A 21,871-nucleotide genomic window follows, 5' to 3' on the forward strand; every position below is an offset into this window, starting at 1 on the left:
TTTGGGATAGGTTTATGTCACCAATGGTAGAGGATATTCTTATAAGTTACAACTAGAGCATGTGCATATATCTTCTACAATTCTACAACAAGAGGCATTAAACAAGGCTCTATTGCATCTTAAAGATCTTTTGTGACAACATGGGTGAAGATTGTCTGACTTTGATGGATTTCCAAAACTTCGTCGAACAAATTCTCAATTGTGTGCTAACTCTCTTTTAGAAGATGAATATGCATATGATATATTGGAGCAGCATAGAGTTTGTGTTTCTATGGAGGCAATGTTGAATGATGGACAGAGAGTTGCATATAATGCAGTTATAGATGCTATTGGTGCAAACTCTGGGGATGTTTTTTTTTGGATGGTCCCAGTGGGTTTGGGAAGACATTTGTTTACAAGTGTTTTCTTGATAGGCTACATAGTGATCGGCATATAGCATTAGCACTAGCATCATATGGCATTGTTGCTTTGCTTCTGCAAGGTGGTCATACAACTCACTTGAGGTTTAAAATTTCATTGGATATATGTAATCGATCCACCTATAATATTCATGTTTAGAGCAATCTTGCTTAACTGTTGAGATAGTCGAGCCTTATTTTGTGGGATGAGGCTCCCACGATGCACAAGTTTGCATTTGAAGCTGTGTTGACATAACTTTAAGAGAGATTATGAGTTGTGATAAACCATTTGGTGGAAAGGTCACTTTGCTTGGAGGTGATATTAGATAGATCCTGCCCATCCTTGATGAAGAGCTCTCGTGAAGATATTGTTAATGTGGCACTATGTTACTCTCATTTATGGCAGTATGTTAAGGTGCTAAGGTTGTCTGGGAATATGCGGATGTCAACCATTGGTGGTATAATGGATAATGGATTTATTAGTTGGATTCAAGGGAGAGGGAATGGAGTGGGTATTACGGAGAATTGTGATAAGTTACATATTCCATCAAGCATGGTATTGAAAGGACACTTTATCAAAACCTTGGTTGATAGTGTGTACGATGAAGTGTCCATGGTGAGAGACTTTGGGACATATTTCAACGAGCGTGCTATACTTGCAGTGCGGAATATAGAGGTGGCTTCTTTGAATCATCAAAGGCATTGGGTGCAGAGAAGGTTCAAAAGTTCCGAAGCTTACTTGGAGTTGCAAAGATAGAGTTGAGCTTGAGGGGGAGTGTTGAGATGGCAAGCTCAACACGTGCAGACATCGATGATGGTCGCCTGGCTAGATGGGTCCGCACGTCTACACTTAGCACATTGGTGGTTATTATGATACTCACATGGCCACTGACTTGTCACTTATTATATTTAGTTTGTTACACCTACCTATAGCTAGCAAAGATATAGCACTAGTCGACTAGTGTAATATGTTATGCACTGTTTGACTTAGTAGGCCATTTTCCTTTATGTTGTATCTTATCTATACTTTGTGTACATTGATTTTTATGCTCTGTAGAGTATTTAAATACACTAGATCTTGGAGGTGGATTTCCTTCCCATCTATTGCTACTAAAGATGAATGCACCTATTATTCTGCTTAGGAACTTAAATCTAGAAAAAGGTTTGTGTAATGGTACATGGTTGATATGTAAGTCATTCAATAAAAAGGTGATAGATGCTGAGATAATAACATGGATAAATGTAGGGGAACGAGTTTTTATTCCTAGGATCACTTTTATTCCTAGCATCTTTCAATTTACATTTACTATGAGACAGAGGCAACGACTGGCATTTGCTATGACGATCAATAAGTCATAGGGTTAGACTTTGTCTGTTTTTGCTCTTTACTTAAAGACACTGATATTTACACATGGATAGTTGTATGTTGCATTTTCAAGTGTAAAATCCTCATGCAATGTGAGGGTCTTGCTGGATGAGAATGAAAGCATTGTGAATGTCACAATGAACATTGTGTACAATGATGTACTTCAAAAGAAGCAATAAGGCGCATAGCTTTTTTGCAGAGATGCATACAATGATGTATTTTTTGGAGGGTGGAATGATATGCTTGCTTTTTTGCAGAGATGTATTTGGTGAATTTCAATGGCTTTGTAGTCCCTACTTGGCATATATGTGAAATGGCCTTTGTGCTATATTCGGTTGGCATATACTCAGTGGTAATTGAGTATTTCTTACACTATATTTAAGTGTTTGCTCAACTTTTGTAGATGTTTACTCCAAGCTGGGGCTATTATCCAGCTTTTGAGTATCAAAAGAAACTGCAGTGTATCTTACGCACACTGACAACACATGATATTATAAGAAGAATGCTTGTAAGGCTCATTGAGTATTTATATGACAATGTAAATATAGAGATTTTACTTCCAGTTTTTATTGAGGTGGTGCATTGTCGGTATACTCAATGTTTTCAAGTGCATATGGGTGAAGCTGAATCGGATAAGAGATTTTGACGATCTCACATTGATAGAATAGTGAGGGGGTGTATGAATTTAAGGATCTCGGTTGCTTTGTGACATTACATCAAGCTGTGACAATGCCTACCGAGTGGTTTGTGAATGTTAGGTCAGGTATTGTTATTCTAATGTTAAGTAATCTTTGTCAATTGTTAGATGTGTTTATATTTACAGTGGGGGCTTTTAAAAATTTAGGTGCAAGAAAGAGAGGAAAGACTATCATGTCCCTTGTACCATCACTGGGACGAAGAGTGGCAATGGGACTTGCTTCACCTGGCCATGTTGTGTTGGAGAATGGAATTTTTCCTAGTGATTCCTCAAAGAAAAGAAAGCTTCATTTTGGTTCGGCCCCATGGGAAGTTTCAAAATTTTTGTAGCGTTTGGATCTAAATGCATAGGCACAATCAAGGAGTGATGCTTTGTGGTTTGATGATACTTGGATTTATGGTACAAAGCTATTGGCGCAGTCTCTAGAGCAAACTTTGGTTTTGGGCTTTGCTTCACATGTGTGGATTAATAATACTACTGAGAGTCTATATGTGATGCTTGGATACACTTAAATTTTGTGGTTCATTTCAGCATAGCAATGTTATTTCTAATTGTAACATCCAAGGATCATATAGAGCTACATCTAACTGTTGTGCAGAGCAAATATGGATGCACTTTTACAAGTTTGGTGCATGGTCATTGCATGTATATATGAGTCTATGTACTCCTAGATGCAAATGCATGTCTGGCCTTTTGTACATGTGTGTAAGAGAGAGAGAGGACGAGAGAAGGAGAGAGAGAGTGAGTGAGTGTGAATAGAAAGGGGAGAGGTGTAAAAGGGGTAAGAGATAGAGGGGTTGCGAGTAAAGGAGAGGGATAAAAGAGGGGAGGGAGGGAGAGAGGTGAAAAGGGGGGAGGGAGGAAGAGATAGAGGTTGCAGAGGGAGAAGAGAGATAAAAAGGGAGGAGGGAGGGAACGAGGAAGATAGATGCGAGAAAGAGAGATGGGTAACAAATATACGAGAGGAGTCACAAATGGAGGGGGTGAAAAGGGGTAGGGAGAGGGAGGAAGAGGCAAAAAATAGTGAGAGAGATTCGAGATAGAGGAAAGATAGTGAGCACTCAAGCATACAAAATATGCATTTCATATGCCTTTTGTTTATGGTTTGGTGCAATGTTATTTCTAATTGTAACATCGAAGGATCATATAGAGCTACTTCTAGATATCATGCAAAGTACATATGGGTAAAGTTTACAAGTCTGGTGCATAAAAAGGCATTGCATATGTATATGAGTCTCTATACACCTAAATGCAAATGCGTGTCTATCCTTTTATGCATGTGGACACAAGAGAGAGAGAGAGAGAGAGAGAGAGAGAGAGAGAGAGAGAGAGAGAGAGAGAGAGAGAGAGAGTGTGTGTGTGTGTGTGTGTGTGTGTGTGTGTGTGAAAAGATAGGGAGAGATGTAAAAATTGTGTGGGGGAGGGGTCCCAAATAGAGGAGAGGCATAGACTAAGGGAGGGAGAAAGACATTGTAGATATACTTAGTGTTTTCGAGTGCATGTAACAAGCGGGATACACACGAACTAGGGTTTAGACACCCCATCACACTGACCGCAATATTTAAGGTATAAGAGCCCTAGATTAGGGCAACCAGTTATTAGCAAGACCATACTCTTCACCTTCATCTCTAGCTTCGATGGCTTCTTCCTTCCTTCTCTCCTCTTTTCTCTATTTCTCTCTCTTCTTCTAGTCTTCTTCCTTCTTCTTCTTGCTCTCTTTCTCTCTACTCAGCTCTTGTTCTCTCTCCTCTTAGCTTCTTTCATTACAAGTGGTATCAGAGCTTCAGTCTTTGGTCCTTTTCTTCTTTCCTATTTCTCCCTTTTCAAATCCCAAAAACCCTAGTTACTCAGGTTATAGGTACAGGTACAGCAAGAAGGAATGTAGTTAACTTCAGTTTTTTGGAGCAAGCAGGAGCTATGGCTGGAGACTCAGACATATCTAGAGGTAAAACAGTTAAAATAGCAGGTTGTCACTTCTTTTCATGCAAATTTTAAGGGTTCCAGGCCAAGTTTAGAGTCCTAGGAGTTGAAAAGGAGGCAAAACCTCAGTTACCTTTTGCTCCAACCCTCTCTCTCTTTCTCCTCATGCAAGCTACCATGGCTGCCAGCCCACATAACCCCCACAAACTTGCTCTAGACACCTCCAGGGCTCCAGCCACCACTTGCACTTGATCCCCACCATCTCCAGCTTCATTTGAAGTACCCAAGTGACCAGGGAAACCTTGCCACAAGCAGTAGCCAACAGTCCGCAATTCGTGGCACAAATTGCGTTGTTGTCCTTGGTCTCCTCCTGCCTCCTGCCTCCTGCTCCTACTCTTGGCCTTCCCCTTAGCATTCTTGGCCTCCTAGGGGTAAGGGCTGAAACCCCTCAGCAAGATTTGACTCCCCCTTCCTCTGACATTGGCACTTCGCTTAAACCCCCTGCTGTACATCCTGTGGGCAACCATTACTGATTAGTCCAAGCTCTTGATTCAACCCATAATCTTGGAGCTCAACCATCAAGAGATATCTCAACCCCTCTTGACCTCTCCTACTCCAAAGGAAGACATGAAGTCAGCATGCATGGGAGCTTTATGGGCAGCCATGAAAGCTTCACTTGAAGCTTCCCATCTTTGAAGCTCAAGCTCAAGGACAAGCACGGGAGCCTTTTTCATTAGTAGGAGCATTCGAATGTTGAAGTATTCTTCCACAGATGCCCCAACCAACCGGACTTGATCGATGATTCATGCTTCAACGGTCCTCCCAAGTATTAAAGAGGTATGCTAATCTGATCTTAATCTCTCAATTTAGCCACTTGCTGAACTTAATCCATTGTTGGAGAGATTCAAGATTGCATGGGTTAATAGTCAATCATCTTCATGAGTATGCATCATATCTCTTCCTAAAATTTATTGTAATGGCTGACATTAACCCCCATTTGGTCTTGTGATCTTGGATGAGCCCAAAATGAGTAATAGCCATTGTAAAATGGGTAAGTAGCAGCCAGTGAGTCACTGGACTGCCAAGGTAACCCCTACCCCAACCTTTGTCGTTCCTTGCATCTCATGAAAAGGCCAAATGTCTCCTTCCCAATGCATTTCATGCTGATTGCTTAATAAAAATGTCTGCCACGTATAATCCGACTGAGGAAAAAGGCCGATGCCAGGTGAGGTGGTAGGACAAAAGAGAGGTGACTCTCCCTTACCACTTAGGACCTTGAAGGGGTGCACAACCCGGCCCCAGGGGAACTTTGCCTACCTCCCGGTGATCCGGAGCCCGATACTTATATGCAGGTGCAGGTACTTCCAGGAGCTCCACTCCCCTGTCCCAATGATCCCTCTTGGATACCCCACAATGCTAATGGCACCCATGTGTGACACTTAAAGTACATGCAGTCAAAGGAGATATATGGCAGTGAATGTACTAGTGCATTAACAACATAGCTAATGGGCATGCAATGATGCTTAGGATTATGCTCAGTATGCTATTTATGTGGCTGATCAGGCCCCTTGAACTATGCTCTATCCATGTACGACCTTAGTACTAAGGGATAGGTAGTGTTTTTGGTAACAGTCATGCAGGACACTCATAAAGATCCCATTGCAAAAAAATTTGTTCTAAATCTAGGAGTGAACCCTATAGCTCACCTCAAAGAGGGCTTCGTCCCATCCGGTTTGAATCAAAAAACTCCCCAATCGGAGCTATAGTTTGAAAGTTATGCCCATTTTTGTGCACTAGGGTCATTGTGGACAGGGTGTAGACTGCTCCAAGACAGGCACAGTAAACCCATTACAGAAAATTCTTTTCATTTTCTATCACAAAGGTTAATATCTCATCTCGAAGAGGATGTTGTCCCTCCGACTTGAGCCCAAAACCTCATCAATCGAAGTTTCCTACAAAGAGTTATGCCCCTTTTATTGACAGTAGGTCCTGCGGACTGCATCCAAATGGCTGGCCAGAAAGGCAAAAGCAAGGCCCAAGAGGAACTCCAAAGGGAGATTAGAGACTCTTGGACCTCCATGAATGAGGAACCAAGCTCGAGGCAAGATTACCATGGTGACACATAGGAGGAAATGCCTGAAACGGACCCGTATACCCTTCTCAATCACACCCTCTACCAACGTGAGCTCCGTCATATGGAACGACATAATGATATGGTCACCAACCACCGCCAAATGATGTCCAAGTTTGATGAAGCGATCGAGCTTATGGTTATCTCAAACTCAAAGACTCAACAGACCTTGGAGCAGCTCACTACTCTTGTTGCTCAATTAGAGACCGCTTCATCCCAAGAGAAGACCAATGACTCTAGGCCTGAGTCTAGACATCCTCCACATTAGGAATCGTTGCATGGTCCACAGGGCATAATTGGCGCTAAGGGAATTTTCCCTTCTACCTATGATATCGGGGAACTCTCTCATACGCATGATGAGCCCCTATTGAAGTCCCCTATCCACCATGTAGGCAACATCCATTTGAGGCCTTCCCCCACCTTGGGTCAGATTTCCCCCACTCTACCTAGGAGCCCCCATGCATCCCACATGAATCGGCCCCATCAAGGACAATATGGTACAAATGGCCAGCCTAAAAATCATGGACAGCATGGTTATAATGGACAACATGGGCTTAATGCACCACAAGGGGGATGTATGGAAAACAAGGCATGTATGGCCACCATAAGATGCATGGACAGCAAGGATTTCATGGGCAGCATGGCCCCTATGATATGCGTGACAAGGTCATCCTAACAAAGTACAATGGGCAATCCCCCTCACCATCTGACTTGGAGGAATGGACATCCAAGTTGGAGTCCTACTTCAATATCTACCCCCACACTGACGATCAAAAAATACTTTTTGCTTCTCTCCACTTGAAAGGGTTTGCCCACACATGGTGGCGCTATATCAATAAAGAGAATCAACAATTCATTGATTGGGAAGATTTTAAAATGCATATGGTCCAAGTCTTTGTATCCCCTGTGGAAAAAGAACGGTTGGCAAGACGATGGTATACTCTTGACCAATGTAACCTCACTGTACGTGAATACACAAATCAGTTCATGAACTTGACCATGTATGTGGAGAGCATTAGCGACGATGCTAAATTGCATAAGTACATCTATGGGTTGGTGGAACCGAGCCTATCGGCCGATGTCATGGCCCAAAAGCCTACCGCATTGCTTAATGCAATCGAATTGGTTGAGAGATATGCAAGAAAGTACTATAAGAATGAGCATTTTCAGCAAGGTGTTGGACAACCCCGCATTTCTTCACGATCAGCCCCGTACGAAGGTGGTTTCCGAGGCACTTCTATGCCTAATAGCAACCCCAAAGTAACCACTTACCCCACCTTCCATGCTGAAATAAAAATGGGCATTTGTGGGCTAGCATTGGGCTCTAATGCTGAGAATAGGTATGCTGAAAATAAACAGTCCATTGCATCAATGTACCAAGGATCCAATAACCAATGGTTCATTCCCCCAGATGTTGTGAGGAACAAAAGGAAAAGGGCCTATGCTTTAAGTGTGGAGATAAGTACACTACTGATCATGCCTCCAAATGTCCATACAAGATAGCTAAGGTCAAATTTCATAGCATGTATGTCATGGAAAATTGGCACACTGAGGAGGATGACCTGCCCATCGACCAGGCTGAGCCTACGGAGGATGTTGATCATGAGCAGTTCTATGACCTCGAGGATGGGTTTTCCTTTGACCCAGGCAGTGCTCCATCACAGATACTTGATTTGACATCCCACCCACCTCCCACTTCCCTTTGCTCGATCTCCTTGGACGCTTGGACGGGTTCCCACAACCCCAATACCCTTCGCATTCAAGGCACTATCAATGGAAAACATGTGTTTATCCTTGTGGATAGTAGAAGCACTCATAGTTTTGTCAATAAATCATCCATTGATCGGTTAAAATGCACCCCTATGGCATTACACCGCCCCTTGAAGGTCTAAGTAGCAAATGGAGAAGAAGAAGTCAGCACACATGTATGTCCCACAATTCCCTTATGCTTGGCTGAAAAATATGTGGCACTGGTTGACCTGATTGCCCTAGATATGGGCCCCATTGACATTGTCTTGGGCTGTGATTGGCTGAAACAATTGGGGAAGATTGCGATGGACTTCTCTCAGCTTTACATGGAGTTTATGATGCATGGACAACCTATCCACCTAGAGGGAGTTCAAGATCATGCTGATTTTCAGCTCATTATAGCAAAGCAACTCAAACAGAAGTTTAAGAAATGCTCACAAATCTTTGTTTTGCAATTAAATAAGGACAATTTTGATCAATCCTCTGTAGTATCTCATGATTCAGCCTTGCAGGCCTTACCTGAGGAATACCATGACCTATTTTAGATGCCTACATCCCTCCCTCCCAAGAGACAAGTGGACCACCCACTTGAGCTAGAGCCCCATTCCAAGCCAGTGAATAAACCCCCCTATAAACTCTCCAAGTGTGAGCGTGAAGAGGTTGCAAAGCAAATCAAGGAGTTGTTAGAGATGGGTTTCATTGAATCGAGTTCTTCCCCCTATGCATCCCCCATCCTCTTAGTGAAAAAGAAAAATGGCTCCTTTTGCATGTGCATTGACTACAGAGATTTGAACAAAATTATAAAGAACCGCTATCCCATCCCACAGATTGTTGATTTGCTGGATGAGTTGAAAGTGGCATGCTTTTTTACTAAGATTGACTTGCGCTTTGGCTACTATTAGATCCGTATGCAGATAGGAGATGAGGTCAAAACAGCCTTCAGGATTGATCGTGGACTCCATCATTTTCTAGTGATGCCTTTTGGGTTGACTAATGCCCATGCCACCTTTCAGAGCTTGATGACCAAAATCCTACAACCCTTTCTATTCAAGTTTGTGCTTGTTTTCTTTGATGATATTCTCATTTATAGCAAGTCATCCATGGAGCGCTTGACACACGTTCGGAGGGTGTTTGACATATTGAGAGAGCATCGACTTTTTGCTAAGGAGAGCAAATGCATATTCATGCAGACATCTGTGGAGTACTTGGGACACATTGTGAGCAAAAATGGTATATAGGCTGACCCAAAGAAGGTGCAATGTGTTAGAGACTGGCCCACTCCCTCCACCACCACTTCTTTGCGTGGCTTCCTTGGTCTCTCTTCATTCTACAGACGCTTCATTAAGCACTATGCCACCATTGCAGCACCTTTGACTGATCACTTGAAAAAGGAGTTATTCTTTTGGGATGCCACTGCGGATCATAGCTTCAAACAATTAAAAGACGCGCTTACTTCAGCCCCCATCCTTGTTTGCCCTAACTTCTCTAAGCTGTTTACCATTCATTATGATGCAAGTGGCCAGGGTATTGGTGCAGTATTGTTGCAAGAGCATAGTGTGATTGCATTTGAGAGGCGCAAGCTTGATGAGAAGAAAATGCAAATGAATGTATATGACCAAGAGATGTTGGCCATTCTCCATGCCATCAAGAAATGGCACCACTATTTGTGTGGCAGCCGCTTCTAAGTAAAAAGTGACCATCGAGTCCTCCAGTACTTCTTGACTCAGTCTACTTTGACTCCTAAGCAACAACAATGGGTGGCAACCTTACAGAAATATGACTTTGATATTTCACACACTCGAGGCAAGGATAATATTGTGGCTGATTCACTCTCTCGAATGTGGGCACGCAGAGTGTCCTCTATCTCAGAATTACACAGTGATTGGGTTGAAGAGCTTCAAGAGGCTTACTTCTTAGATGATCACTTCAGCCACACATTTAAGAAATTATAACATGGAGTCATGGCTGAAAAATCCCAATATCAACTTAAGCATGGCCTTATTTGGTCCCATGGCAAGATTGTCATCCCCCACACTTCCCCCTTCATGCAGAAGATCATGGAAGAGATGCATTTTTGCCCCACTGTTGGTCACTTGGGTGTTTTCAAAACATATGACAGGATTGCTAAAAGCTTTCATTGGAAAGGCTTATGGAGGGATATCAAGGACTTTGTGACCAAATGTGTTCCATGCCAACAGAACAAGGATAGTACACTCAGGCCCGCTGGCCTCTTTTGCATCCCCTCCCTATCCTTGAAGGAAAATGGACTCACATCACAATGGACTTTATCACTGGCCTTCCTGCGACTAAGAAAGGGTGGAACAATATCTATGTGGTCGTTGATCGCCTCATTAAAGCAGCCCACTTTATCCCCACTAAGATCCAATACAATGCCTCCCAAGTGGCCACTCAATTTATGAAAAATGTCTTCAAGTTGCATAACTTGCCACAAGTCATAGTACATGATCAAGATGTGAAGTTTATGAGCAACTTCTGGCTGACAGTTTTTACCTCCTTGGAGACCAAGCTTGCTCCATCCACTGCATACCACCCTCAGATTGATGGCCAGACTGAAAGAGTGAACAAATGGCTTGAGACATATTTGAGGCACTTTTGCCATGGTGTTCAACATAGTTGGGATACGTGGCTTCACTTGGCTGAGTTTGCATATAATAACTCCAGGCACTCTAGCATCGGAGTTTTCCCTTTTGAGGCCTTATATGGGTATAAGGTTCCCCTCCCCACAGTCTTATTTAATGATAAGATCAATCCTCGGAGTCAGGCTAAATTGGATCGCATGCAAGCTTTACTTCAGCAATGCAAAATGAACCTTCAAAAGACCCAAACACACATGAAACTCTATGCTGATGAAAAATGAAGGCATTTGAAATTCCAAGAAGGGAAATTGGTCATTTTGAAAGTGCATAAGTCCCGCTACTCGACTCTCAAAGAGGGCAGCACTAACAAGCTGGCTCACTGCTTCTATGGCCCATACCGAATCCTGAAGAGAGTTGGTGACTTGGCCTACCGCTTAGAACTCCCCCCTACCACCAAAATCCACAATGTGTTTCATGTCAGCCAATTGGAACTCTTTGTAGGCTCCTTAGTGGACTATGTGGAAGAACTTGCCTCCATAGATGAAGAAGGCATCACTCAATATGTCCCCGAAGCAATCATTGGGCAGCGAGATAAGCACTTACGGTCTCGATCCATCAAAGAATACCTCATCAAATGGCAAGGCCTATCCTTGGAAGAAGCCTCTTGACGCCCAGTAACCATCATTAATGAATTTCCCTACCTCCATGAGGCCCAACGGCTGGAAGACTAGCCGATCATGCCCCAATTGACTACCCTCTGCCCGTAGACTGCACACTATTTTAGAACAATTTTGTACTTACTCAAATCACAAGCATGTGCATTCTACATAGGCTGAAAGTACTCGTCATAAGCTCCGTTTCGACATGTGGTATGCCCTATTTGGAGCAGCCTATCAAAAGTTATGACCTATTTACTTCAGCAGACTGGTCTTAGACTGCATGCTATCCCTAGTCTCTACACACCTAATTTTCATTGTCAAAGGGCTCTGAGTAGTACTCTACAACCCTCCCTTAGTCCACCCATCACTCCCCTCTATTTCTCATTGTTTTTTAGGGCAAAAACCTTCTAAGTGGGGATGGATTGTAACAAGCGGGATACACATTGACTAAGGTTTGGACACCCCGTCACATTGACCGGGGTATTTAAGGTGTAAGAGCCCCAGATTAGGGCAACTAGTTATTATCAAGATCCTACTCTTCATCTTCATCTTCACCTTCCATGACTTCCTCCTTCCTTCTCTCCTATTTTCTCTCTCTCTCTTCTTCTAGTCTTCTTCCTTCTTCTTGCTCTCTTTCTCTATCCTCATCTCTTTTTCTCTCTCCTCTCAACTTCTTTCATTACAGCGCATATGGATGAAGCTGAACAAGATAAGAGGTTTTGATGATCTCATACTAATAGTATACCAAGGGGGTGGCCGATGTATGAATCTAAAGATCTCGGTTGTCTTGTGACACTACATCAAGCTGTGACAATGCCTATTGAGTGGTTTGCAGATGTTAGGCTAGGTATTGTTGTTCTAATGTTAAGTAGTCTTTGTTGGTTGTTAGATGTGTTTACATTTATATTGAAGGCTTCTAAAATTTTAGGTGTAAGAAAGAGAGGAAAGACTATCATGTCCCTTGTACCATCACCAAGACGAAGAGTGGTGATGGGGCTTGCTTCGTCTAGCCATGTTGTATTGGAGAATGGAAAATTTCCCAATGATTTCTCAAAGAAAAGAAAGCTTCATTTTGGTTAGGCCCCATGGGAAGTTTCAAAAATTTTGTAACATTTGGATACAGATGCATATGCACAATCAAGGAGTGACACTTTGTGGTTTGTTGATACTTGAATTTGTGGTGCAAAGTTATTAGTGTAGTCTCTAGAACAAACTTTGGTTTTAGGCTTTGCTTCACCTGTGTGGGTTATTAATACTGAGAGTCTGTATGTAATGCTTGGATACACTTAAACTTTGTGGTGTGGTTTGTGTATCTTTCATTTGTGGTTCGCTTCAGTGCAGCAATGTTATTTCTCATTGTAACATCCAAGGATCATGTACAGCTACTTCTAACTGTTGCATAGAGCAAGTATGGATACAAGTTTACAAGTTTGGTGCATGGTCATTGCATGTATATATGAGTCTATGTACTCCTGGATGCAAATGCATATTTGGCCTTTTATACATGCGTGTAAGAGAGAGAGAGAGAGAGTGTGTGTGTGTGTGAATGAGAGAGTGTGAATAAATAGAGGGGAGGTGTAGAAGGGGTAAGAGAGAGACGGGTTGCGAGTAGAGGAGAGTAAAGTATGTAATGTTTTTTGCGCTCAGGGGTGGCAAAGTTACTGTGCGATAGGGAAGTGAAGCTGCCATGTGATAGCATTACTTCCCTCGCACCCCGCTTTGCCGCAAAGCAAGATAGTGTTCCTTGCGTGCTTCGGCATCATAATTTAACCACGATGATATATGCTCATGAAAAACCTTTTAGTTACTACATAGTAATTTGACCATGATGTACAGGTTCATGAAAAACCGCTTTTCCAAACAATCAAATTAAGGACGCGCTTCCAAATTAGCTAGATAGTTTTTTTTTCCAAAAACTATGCAAAAGGCCGATTTTATAACTAAACTACTAGAAATAAACGTGCCTTGGTTTTGAATGCACGGAAAATTTTTAACCAGTCTTTTAAAATGGAAAATATACTAGAATGCCATTTTTTGCGAGTCAATGAGTGGCATAGGCACATGTGGCATCCGTCGGAGGCAATGTTAATTCCAAACTTAATGAATTCAAAAAATGAGCAAGAGGAGGTTTGCTCTGGACATGGCTTACACATGCGGCGCAAGAGGGGCAGAATTCTGTTGTGCGCATAGAAGAATCCCGAAATTTGTATGCAAGGGTTTACACAATAATCAATCATCATCCTTGCTTCGTGTCATGGTTTGCGTACATGAATGAATCAATCAGTATCCTGGCTTTGTATGGTGGTTTGTGCATCGGATGATGAGGTGCCTTGCGGGGGGAGACATTCCATAAGCTCATACTGCACTTGCTGAGGCATCAGGGACTTCTTCCAGCCTGTGATGCTTCCTTGGCGAGGCAACACAGATTTCCTCCAACCCTTCAGCTCATTCTGCTGCGGGGAGATAGACTTCTTTGATGATGATGTCCTCTCCATAGATGGCCCCGGTGCCGCGTTCATGAAGATCGAATTCTGCGATGTGCTGTCAATGTCTTGCAAGCTTGCAACCTGCGGCTCCTTCCTGAATGGGAAGATGGAGTTGCGCCAGCTCTGACGCGCAATCATGTAATCCAAATCATCTGAAAGAGGAGGAGAACAGCAATTTGTTAGATATGCAAGTCAATTCCAAGTGGCATCCTTTTCATTATGTGGGTGGTTGTGTGCTTAAGCAATGCGAGCATGTTTAGTTTAACATTTATTGTGGTTCACTTTCACGAGAGAGAGAGAGAGAGAGAGAGAGAGAGAGAGAGAGAGAGAGAGAGAGAGAGAGAGTGAGTGTGTGTATTTTCTACCTGTTTATGAGTCTGCTTGGTTGGCCACAAGGCCCTTTGTAAATCTTTCAATTCATCAGTTCAAGCTTCTTCATTCATGTGTGTGTGTGTTAGAGAGAGAGAGAGAGAGAGAGAGAGAGAGAGAGACCTGTTCCTGTGGTCGCATCACCCATGTCCGTTGCCTCAACAGAGCGCTGTTTGACAACAACATAGAGAAGGACAAGGGTGAGGGTAATTAGGACCGTGATCAGCATTGTCGCTACAATGGCAGCCACACTTTTCTTTACATGCAGCTCACTTCTCTTCTGAGCCTCTGACTCGCCCGACATACTTTGCAGGCCTTGTGACTCAAAGATTTTTGACAGTTCTTCCATCTCCCTTGCTTCAGCCAGTTTTCTGCAGCTGCCATCCAACTGCTTCACCCATCTCACTGTGCAATTGGAGCAATCTGCACCTGTATAACCTGCCATTTCACATACACACCAGCATATATTTATGGCCATTGGTTTTAGATTTGATGCTCAAGCTTGTCTGCTTTTTCTTGGCGTCACCAAGGACATGTGAACCTTAATTGTATTTTGGTGAGTAGATTCCTATGCTCCCATGAGAGGTATTTCTTTCTTATTCTCAGGACATTAGCCTAGATTATCAGCACGGATAGTAGGAGACCTGGGGATAAATTTAGGACTACATTTTCCACATTTACAGGTCAACATTTGTGAACCAACTATCAACCATTGGCACTGGTGCTGCCCTAGCTTTCGTATGCCATTTTTATTGGTCCACTTGACAAGCCTTAATCACTCATTCCCCCTTACCCACTTGCTTTCCTGCTTGAGGCTTGTTTTCAAGAGGACATATCCACCCTTTTGATGACAGCCATTGTCAGATAGGGATTCTTCTTACTCTCAGGTTGACTTATAGAGAGTATTCAGGCTGCCCTGACTTTGGATGATTGTGGTAGCTCACTATGACAAAACATGATCTTATTAGATCTACACCTGGCTACCTGGTGCACGAGGGTTGGAGATATTGGCCATATCAGAGGACATTGGCATTTAGGAAAGTGGATCTGGGGACATACCCCTAGAGGGGCCTCTTGACATCATGTTTTTTAGTTGATGATGAGACTAGTAGAAGGGTTCAAATGAGGTTGATTCAAGTGACCTAGCAACTTCTCAGCACATTACTTAGCCCTTCCTTTCAAACGAACTTGAGCCTAGAGATCTCTCTTTCTTTGGCTCATGGTTATAGCATCTTGTAGAAGGCCTGTAGAAGGCTCTGGTTGGATTGTGGTGTACTGACAGCCTGGTTGAGATATGGAGAGGCCAAGAGGACTCAAGAGGCATTGCTTTTGGGACCACTGCAGTCCTAGGAGTATAGAGGAGAGCTCTTACTTGGGGAGAACAGGCTCGTGTTATTGACAAAGAACCAACTTGTCATTATAGGGGAGCATATGGTTTTGTCACACTCATGGAAAATAGATTGGAAGATAATGCTTTAGATTGAAGCGTATGTCTAGCAATATTGCGAGCTACATTTGGACAACAAGATGCAAATGATGCCATAGAAACCAACAACACATCACAACAACCATAGAAGTTAGAGTACAAGAGTGAGGTGTACTCTAACTTTTGTGAACATAAGGTGTTTGCTAAAACGCAAATGTCTTTCAAGGTTCAAGGTGTATGAGTTGACCATGGTGATGAGTTTTACTCTTAACGTTTTTCCTAAGTTTTGTAGGGATCACGACATTTGGGTGGAGTATTCTTATCCAAGCTCACCATCAAAGAATGGTGCGGTGGAGTGCACCAATTGGACCATGCTTGAGATGACCCAAGCAGTGTTGGAGCATCGGAGTTTAACGCACTCTCTTTCAGTTCAGGTGGTTGCTACAACAGTGTATATCCACAAGAGGTCTCCAACTTTTGCATTGCAGGACATGACTTCTTATGAGGATTTCTTTGGAAAGGAGCCCTCTTTGTCCAACTTTTGCATCTTTGGGTGTGATGCTTATGTTCATGTGGACAAAAAGAAACGAGCCAACAAATTTCACATGAAGTCAAAGAAGCTTAATCTTAGTGGGTTGCATCTCGACCACGAAGGGCTATCGGCTCTATGATCCAAAGACACGAAAGTTGATGTGAGCAAAGATGTGATCTTTGATGACGCTATGGCCTTTGACGATTCCATTGATGATGCTTTTTCTGTAGGTGGTTCTTTGTTATCGACTAACATGTTACCTCCCCCCCCCCCCCCCTTTCCAGGTTACTTATTGGCACCCCATATTCGTCTTCGACTTCTCCCCCCTCCCCCTCCCCCTTCCCCTCCCCCTCCCCCTCCCTGTCCCTCTTCCCCTCTCCTTCCACCCCCTCCTCCCCCTTTCGCTTGTCTTTGATCCTTGAGGGCTCCTCCTCTTCTGTCTCCTTCGAGTATTTCTACTCCTCCCCCTTCCACTTGTCTTTGATTCTTGAGGGCTCCTCCTCTTTCTTCTCCTTCGAGTATTTCTACTCCTCCCCCCTCAAGTATCTTTTGGGGACTCGAGTCATTTGAGGAGCCCTCTTCTTTTGATGAGGGGATGTACCTTTATCCAATGAGGAGTCTCTATCCTAGACAAGTGTAGTGCAGGTTCTTGAGGCCTCTTGATCTCCCCCGCAGCATGATGAGTCTATCACCATTTCTTGGTGGTATTGATGGCTCATGGATGATGCATGTGTTGCTTTCCTGTGACCCCTTTGCCCCCACATAGATAAGCTAGGATTGAGACCCAACGGGATAGTTCACTCTTATGTGAACTATGCTCTTATATCACAAATTCTTCAAGATCATGAATCTACTACAGTTGATGGGACTCTTACATAGGATGTTTGGCGATGTGCTATGTAGGAGGAGTTTGATGCAATCAAGCGTAATTAGACTTGGGAGTTGGTTCTGCGTCTATGGAAGTGGAAGGTGATTGGTGTGTGAACACACATTGTGTGTGTGAAAGTGCATGCTTAGGTGTGAAATAAGGGTCAAGGGTGTAGGTGGATACCTTAGCCTATATATTCAGGCCCTATCACTTGTACTTTTATCCCACATATCTCACTATCAATCTAAAGTATTTTCTTTCACAACCTAACCTATTTCCTAAGCAAAGAAAGTGGTTAGCTATATTGCAAGGTTGAATTTGAGATCTCTTATATGGCAGGCAAGGATAATGTAGTGTCATATACATTATCTAGGATATGGACATGTTTTGTTTCTACTATTTGTACACTTTATAAAGATTAGATCCAAGACATACAAAAATAATATTTTTAGATGAGAACATAGCTAACATCATGAAGAATTTATAGTAAGGCAGTGAATCTGAATTTCCCGATTTCAAGTGGCAGAATGGACTTCTTTGGTTCAAAGGCCTCTGAGGATTTGACTTCTTAGACATCTTTTAAGCAATAATATTTTTAGATGAGAACATAGCTAACATCATGAAGAAATAAAAGTAAGGCAATGAATCTGAATTTCCCGATTTTAAGTGGCAGAATGGACTTCTTTGGTTCAAAGGCAGAGGATATTTGATTCTCAGACATCTTTTAAGCAAAGGTGGATAAGAAGATTATCATCTATTGTAATAACCTTAGCAATATTCAATTGGCTAGGAATCGAGTGTATCATGCGTGGACCAAACACATAGAGGTCCATTACCATTTCATTTGAGAGAGGGTTCTGGTAGGTGATATTGACTTGGTTTATGTTAGAACAGAGAAACAAGCTGTTGACATTTTCACCAAGGCCTTGGGAGTTGAGAAGCTTCGACGCTTTAGGACTATTCTTGGAGTTTACGACTCATGTTGAGCTTGAGGGGGAGTGTTGAGATATCAAGCTATACATGAGCTGACATCCACTACGTGCCTTGGTGATGCGGCATGATATTATTCACTGGCGTGTTAGGTGACTGACGTGAGTTTGTGTGTGCTTGCAAGAGTTATATATATATATATATATATATATATATATATATATATATATATATATATATATATATATATATATATATATATCACCTCCATGGAGTTCCATCCGCCATAGCTTGCTTCTTTGCCTGTCACTAATCCGGCATCACCCTTGTTGCGTTTACTATTGTCAAATATCTTGGAGGTTGCCTTGTTGCATTTTAGGATTCGTCATTAGTGCAACATACTCTCTTGCATTAGGATATTTTTTCACATGGTATCAGAGCAAGGTTCTCTTTGATGAAACCTCGGCCTTTGATTTGAAAGCCTTCCGCAAGAAGTATGAACAATAGGAGCACAGGGCTAAAAGAGGGCAGAGGCAGGCTGCTGGGTGATTGGTGCATGACTGGCAGGTAGGCAGGTAGAAGAGCAGCTGCGAGAAAAAGGCTAGAAGGTGCCTATGTTGCAGGGCTAGAAGGGGGCAAAGGTGGGCTGTTGGGTGGTTGGTGCACTATCGGCGGATAGGCAGATAAAAGAGGAGCTGTGGGCAAATAGGCGGGGGGTGGGAGCCATGTGCAGAATGGTGGGTAGAGGGTAGACAAAAGAGGGCAGAGTAATTGGCAGAATGGTTGGGCAGAAGCGCAAGGCTGAAAAGAGGGCAAAGGCAATGGCTGACGAGCAGGCATGTAGAAGGGTAGCTGCAAGCAGCTGTGGAAGGGGTAGGGCTAGGGAAGATGGCAAGTGTGGAAGGGAAAAGAGGTGAGTAGATGAAGGTGGTGTTAGAGACTGTCATCCCTTGGACAAGCATTTTCCTCAGTTAGGCTGTGTACATATGTATTTCCCAGCCAGGCAGCCATTCCAGAGTGTTATAGTGTGCGGAGCAGGTTGACAGCTCCGTCAGGATCAGATCAGGTGCAGATGCCATGTCAGCAGCCACGTCATCGCTGCCAGGTCAGATGCCACGTGACAGTTTGCAGACAGACAGGTGCAGTTGGCGGACAGTACAGATCGGACAGTTCTGCATCAGTCGGCTGCATTTAATGCAGTTGACCTGGTCATTATTTGGCATTTCTTTTTTGCTATATATAGCAGCTCTCTGGCACATTGTTCCACACTTGGCGACTGCAGATTTCAGGGCTGAGATCGGGCAGATTGCAGCATACTTTGAGGTGAACAGCAGGTGGCATCATTGAGGTGGAGATACGCAGACATACGCATCGCGCCCGTGTACATATTTAAATTCCTTTGTATTCAGCATACTTCATACAGAAGATCATCTTGTTCTTCTGTCTCTTTCTCTCTCTCTCTCCTCTCTGTGTTCACTCTACTCTTTGAGTCTTGGTCCCACGCTTCCGCATCGCTGCACTCTGACATGGTATTAGAGCAGTGAAGACGAACTGACCGAGTGAAGAACCTACCTGAAGAGGAGATTTCAGCGTGACACAAGGCTGCGTTTCCAGCGTTTGAAGGCGAGTGGGAGGGCTGTGCATCGGAACAAGGCTGAAGTGAGCGTGGGTGCGTGGGAAAGGAGCACAGCTGGTGAATTTACTGCTGTTTGTTGCTATTTGAAGAGGTGGAAGGCTGCGTTTTTGGCCTTTAAGTGTAGATTTTACCTTTTCATCGCCTCTGGCGGTTGAAGAAGGTTCGAGAAGCGGAGAAAAGAGCTCTTGCAGGCTACATTCTTACAGTTAGAGGGGATTTCTTTTGTGTTTGTGCAGGCATTGCAGGTGAAGATGTCTACAGAGACTAACGTGGAGTTCTAGGCTCGATGGTGACAATTATCACATCTGGCGCGTGATAATGTTGGCCATACTGGAGTCTTACGATTTGGCAGAGCTCATGACGGAGATCGACTAGCCCTCGGTGAGAGATGAGTCCAAACTCTCTCCAAATACTCGTGCAGAGTTGACCAAGGCTCAATCTCATTGGGACAAGCTAAATGCTAGGATTCATTCTTTTCTTTTTTTGTCTTGTACTACAGTAGTGATAGTCCATATAGAGCACTTGATGGTGGCTCGGGAGATATGGGTGGAGCTTGACCAGATGTATAACCGGATGACGCTTATGAAGAGGGTTTCTTTGGAGGTGCAAATGCAAACCCTGTTCGTGAATAAGTCTTCTTCGCTTTCGGGAACACATCAACAAGCTTCGATAGCTTGAGATGCAGGTTCAAAATGCGGGAAGCTGCTTTCCTCCGAAGACATGGCGATTACCTTACTGTCCTAGTTGCCGCCACCATTCGGTGCCTTTTATTCCGCTCTTATTGCTTTAGGGCGGGAGCCGACTCTTCGTTGGGAGTTAGTTCCTATGATCTTGGACCAAGAGGAACAATTGAAGGGTTGGAATGCTTCCAAATCAAATGCATTGATTGGTCAAGCCTCTCAGAAGAAGGGGAAGAACCAAAAGAGGAAGGAGGACAACAAATCCAAGGACAAAGAGAAAGAATCGACATGCTATATTTGTGGTAAGACCGGCCATTGAAAGAAGAAATGCCTCGACAAGGACAAGGACACCGAGAAGAAGGACACAAAGGATTTTGGAGTGGTGGTTGGACCCTCATCAGTTGCTTTTCTACACTTAGCAGTCGTTGAGGACTCTACATCAAAGACTTCTGATACTGCGATGACAGCTCCCCAAGCTTGAGAGTGGATCGTGGACAGTGGTGCCTCACGGCACGACTCCTTCGACAGTTGGTATTGCCCATTTGCTACCCTTGCGTGGGTAGATTCTCATAGGACACAACTCTTCTGTGTCTATTGTTGCACGGGGTGAGATGCAGTTGATTCTAGATGGACGCTGTGGTACCCATACTTCCGAGGTGTTGCATGTGTCAGGTTTAGGGTATCATTTGCTTTCGGTACATAAGATTTGTTCTCTTGGTCTTTTGGCGGAGTTTGACAGTGATGCTGTTTGAGTCCTTGATCGTGGATTGAGGAAGGTTCTCTCTTCAAGGTATGAGGAGAATGGCATCTACAAATTGAAGTCTTCTTTCGCTCTTACCTCTCTTTTTCTTACCTCTCAGACATAATTCGAGCTATGGCATGCTCGGTTTGGCCACTTGAACTATAACTATCTTCCGAAGGCATCGCGAGGATTGCTTGTTCAAGGTTTGCCAGGACATAGTGGTGAGCCAGTTGCCATACGTCCCCTGCATTCGTGGGAAGCAGCATAGGGATGCAATTCCTAACAAAGCTTCGAGGCGGTCTACTTCACCTATGGAGCTTGTATCTGTGGATTTTTGTGCCCCTATGAGAAACGAGCCCTTGAAGGGGAGCTCATACTTCATGTTGATCGTAGATGACTACAATAGGATGACGTGGGCCTATTTCTTGGTGCTGAAGTTGGAGGCTTTCTCCCACTTCAAGGATTGGCTTCTCTTCGAAGAGAACCGATCGGGCCGGAGATTGAAGACCTTGCGATCAGACAAGGGTGATGAATTTGTTTGTAATGAGTTTACTTGTTTTTTGTAGATAAAGGCATTCACCAGGAGTTTACTAATACTTACACTCCTCAAGAAAATGGCATCTTGGAATGGAAGAACCAAAGTGTGATTGAGATGGCATGCATCATGATGGAGCACCGACAAACA

At 43.5% G+C, this 21,871-nt stretch overlaps 1 protein-coding gene across 2 annotated transcripts in view; it reads right to left on the bottom strand.

Moving 5' to 3' along the window:
* Window positions 1–13,793: 13,793 nt before the first annotated feature.
* The window catches only part of LOC148038188 (uncharacterized), a 71,071-nt gene continuing 62,993 nt past the window's right edge, over window positions 13,794–21,871 (bottom strand). For both annotated transcript variants that reach the window (XM_087669827.1, XM_087669826.1), the window contains 2 exons: window positions 14,496–14,810; window positions 13,794–14,155 (listed from right to left, as the gene is read on the bottom strand). In XM_087669827.1, coding sequence (XP_087525953.1) covers window positions 13,794–14,155; window positions 14,496–14,810 — 677 coding nt within the window. The remainder of the gene's footprint in view (window positions 14,156–14,495; window positions 14,811–21,871) is intronic.

This window comes from Lygodium microphyllum, chromosome 3 (genome assembly GCF_053477565.2).
Source record: "Lygodium microphyllum isolate KBCC chromosome 3, Lygodium_microphyllum_v1.1.10, whole genome shotgun sequence".
In the NCBI taxonomy this organism is placed as follows: Eukaryota; Viridiplantae; Streptophyta; class Polypodiopsida; order Schizaeales; family Lygodiaceae; genus Lygodium; species Lygodium microphyllum.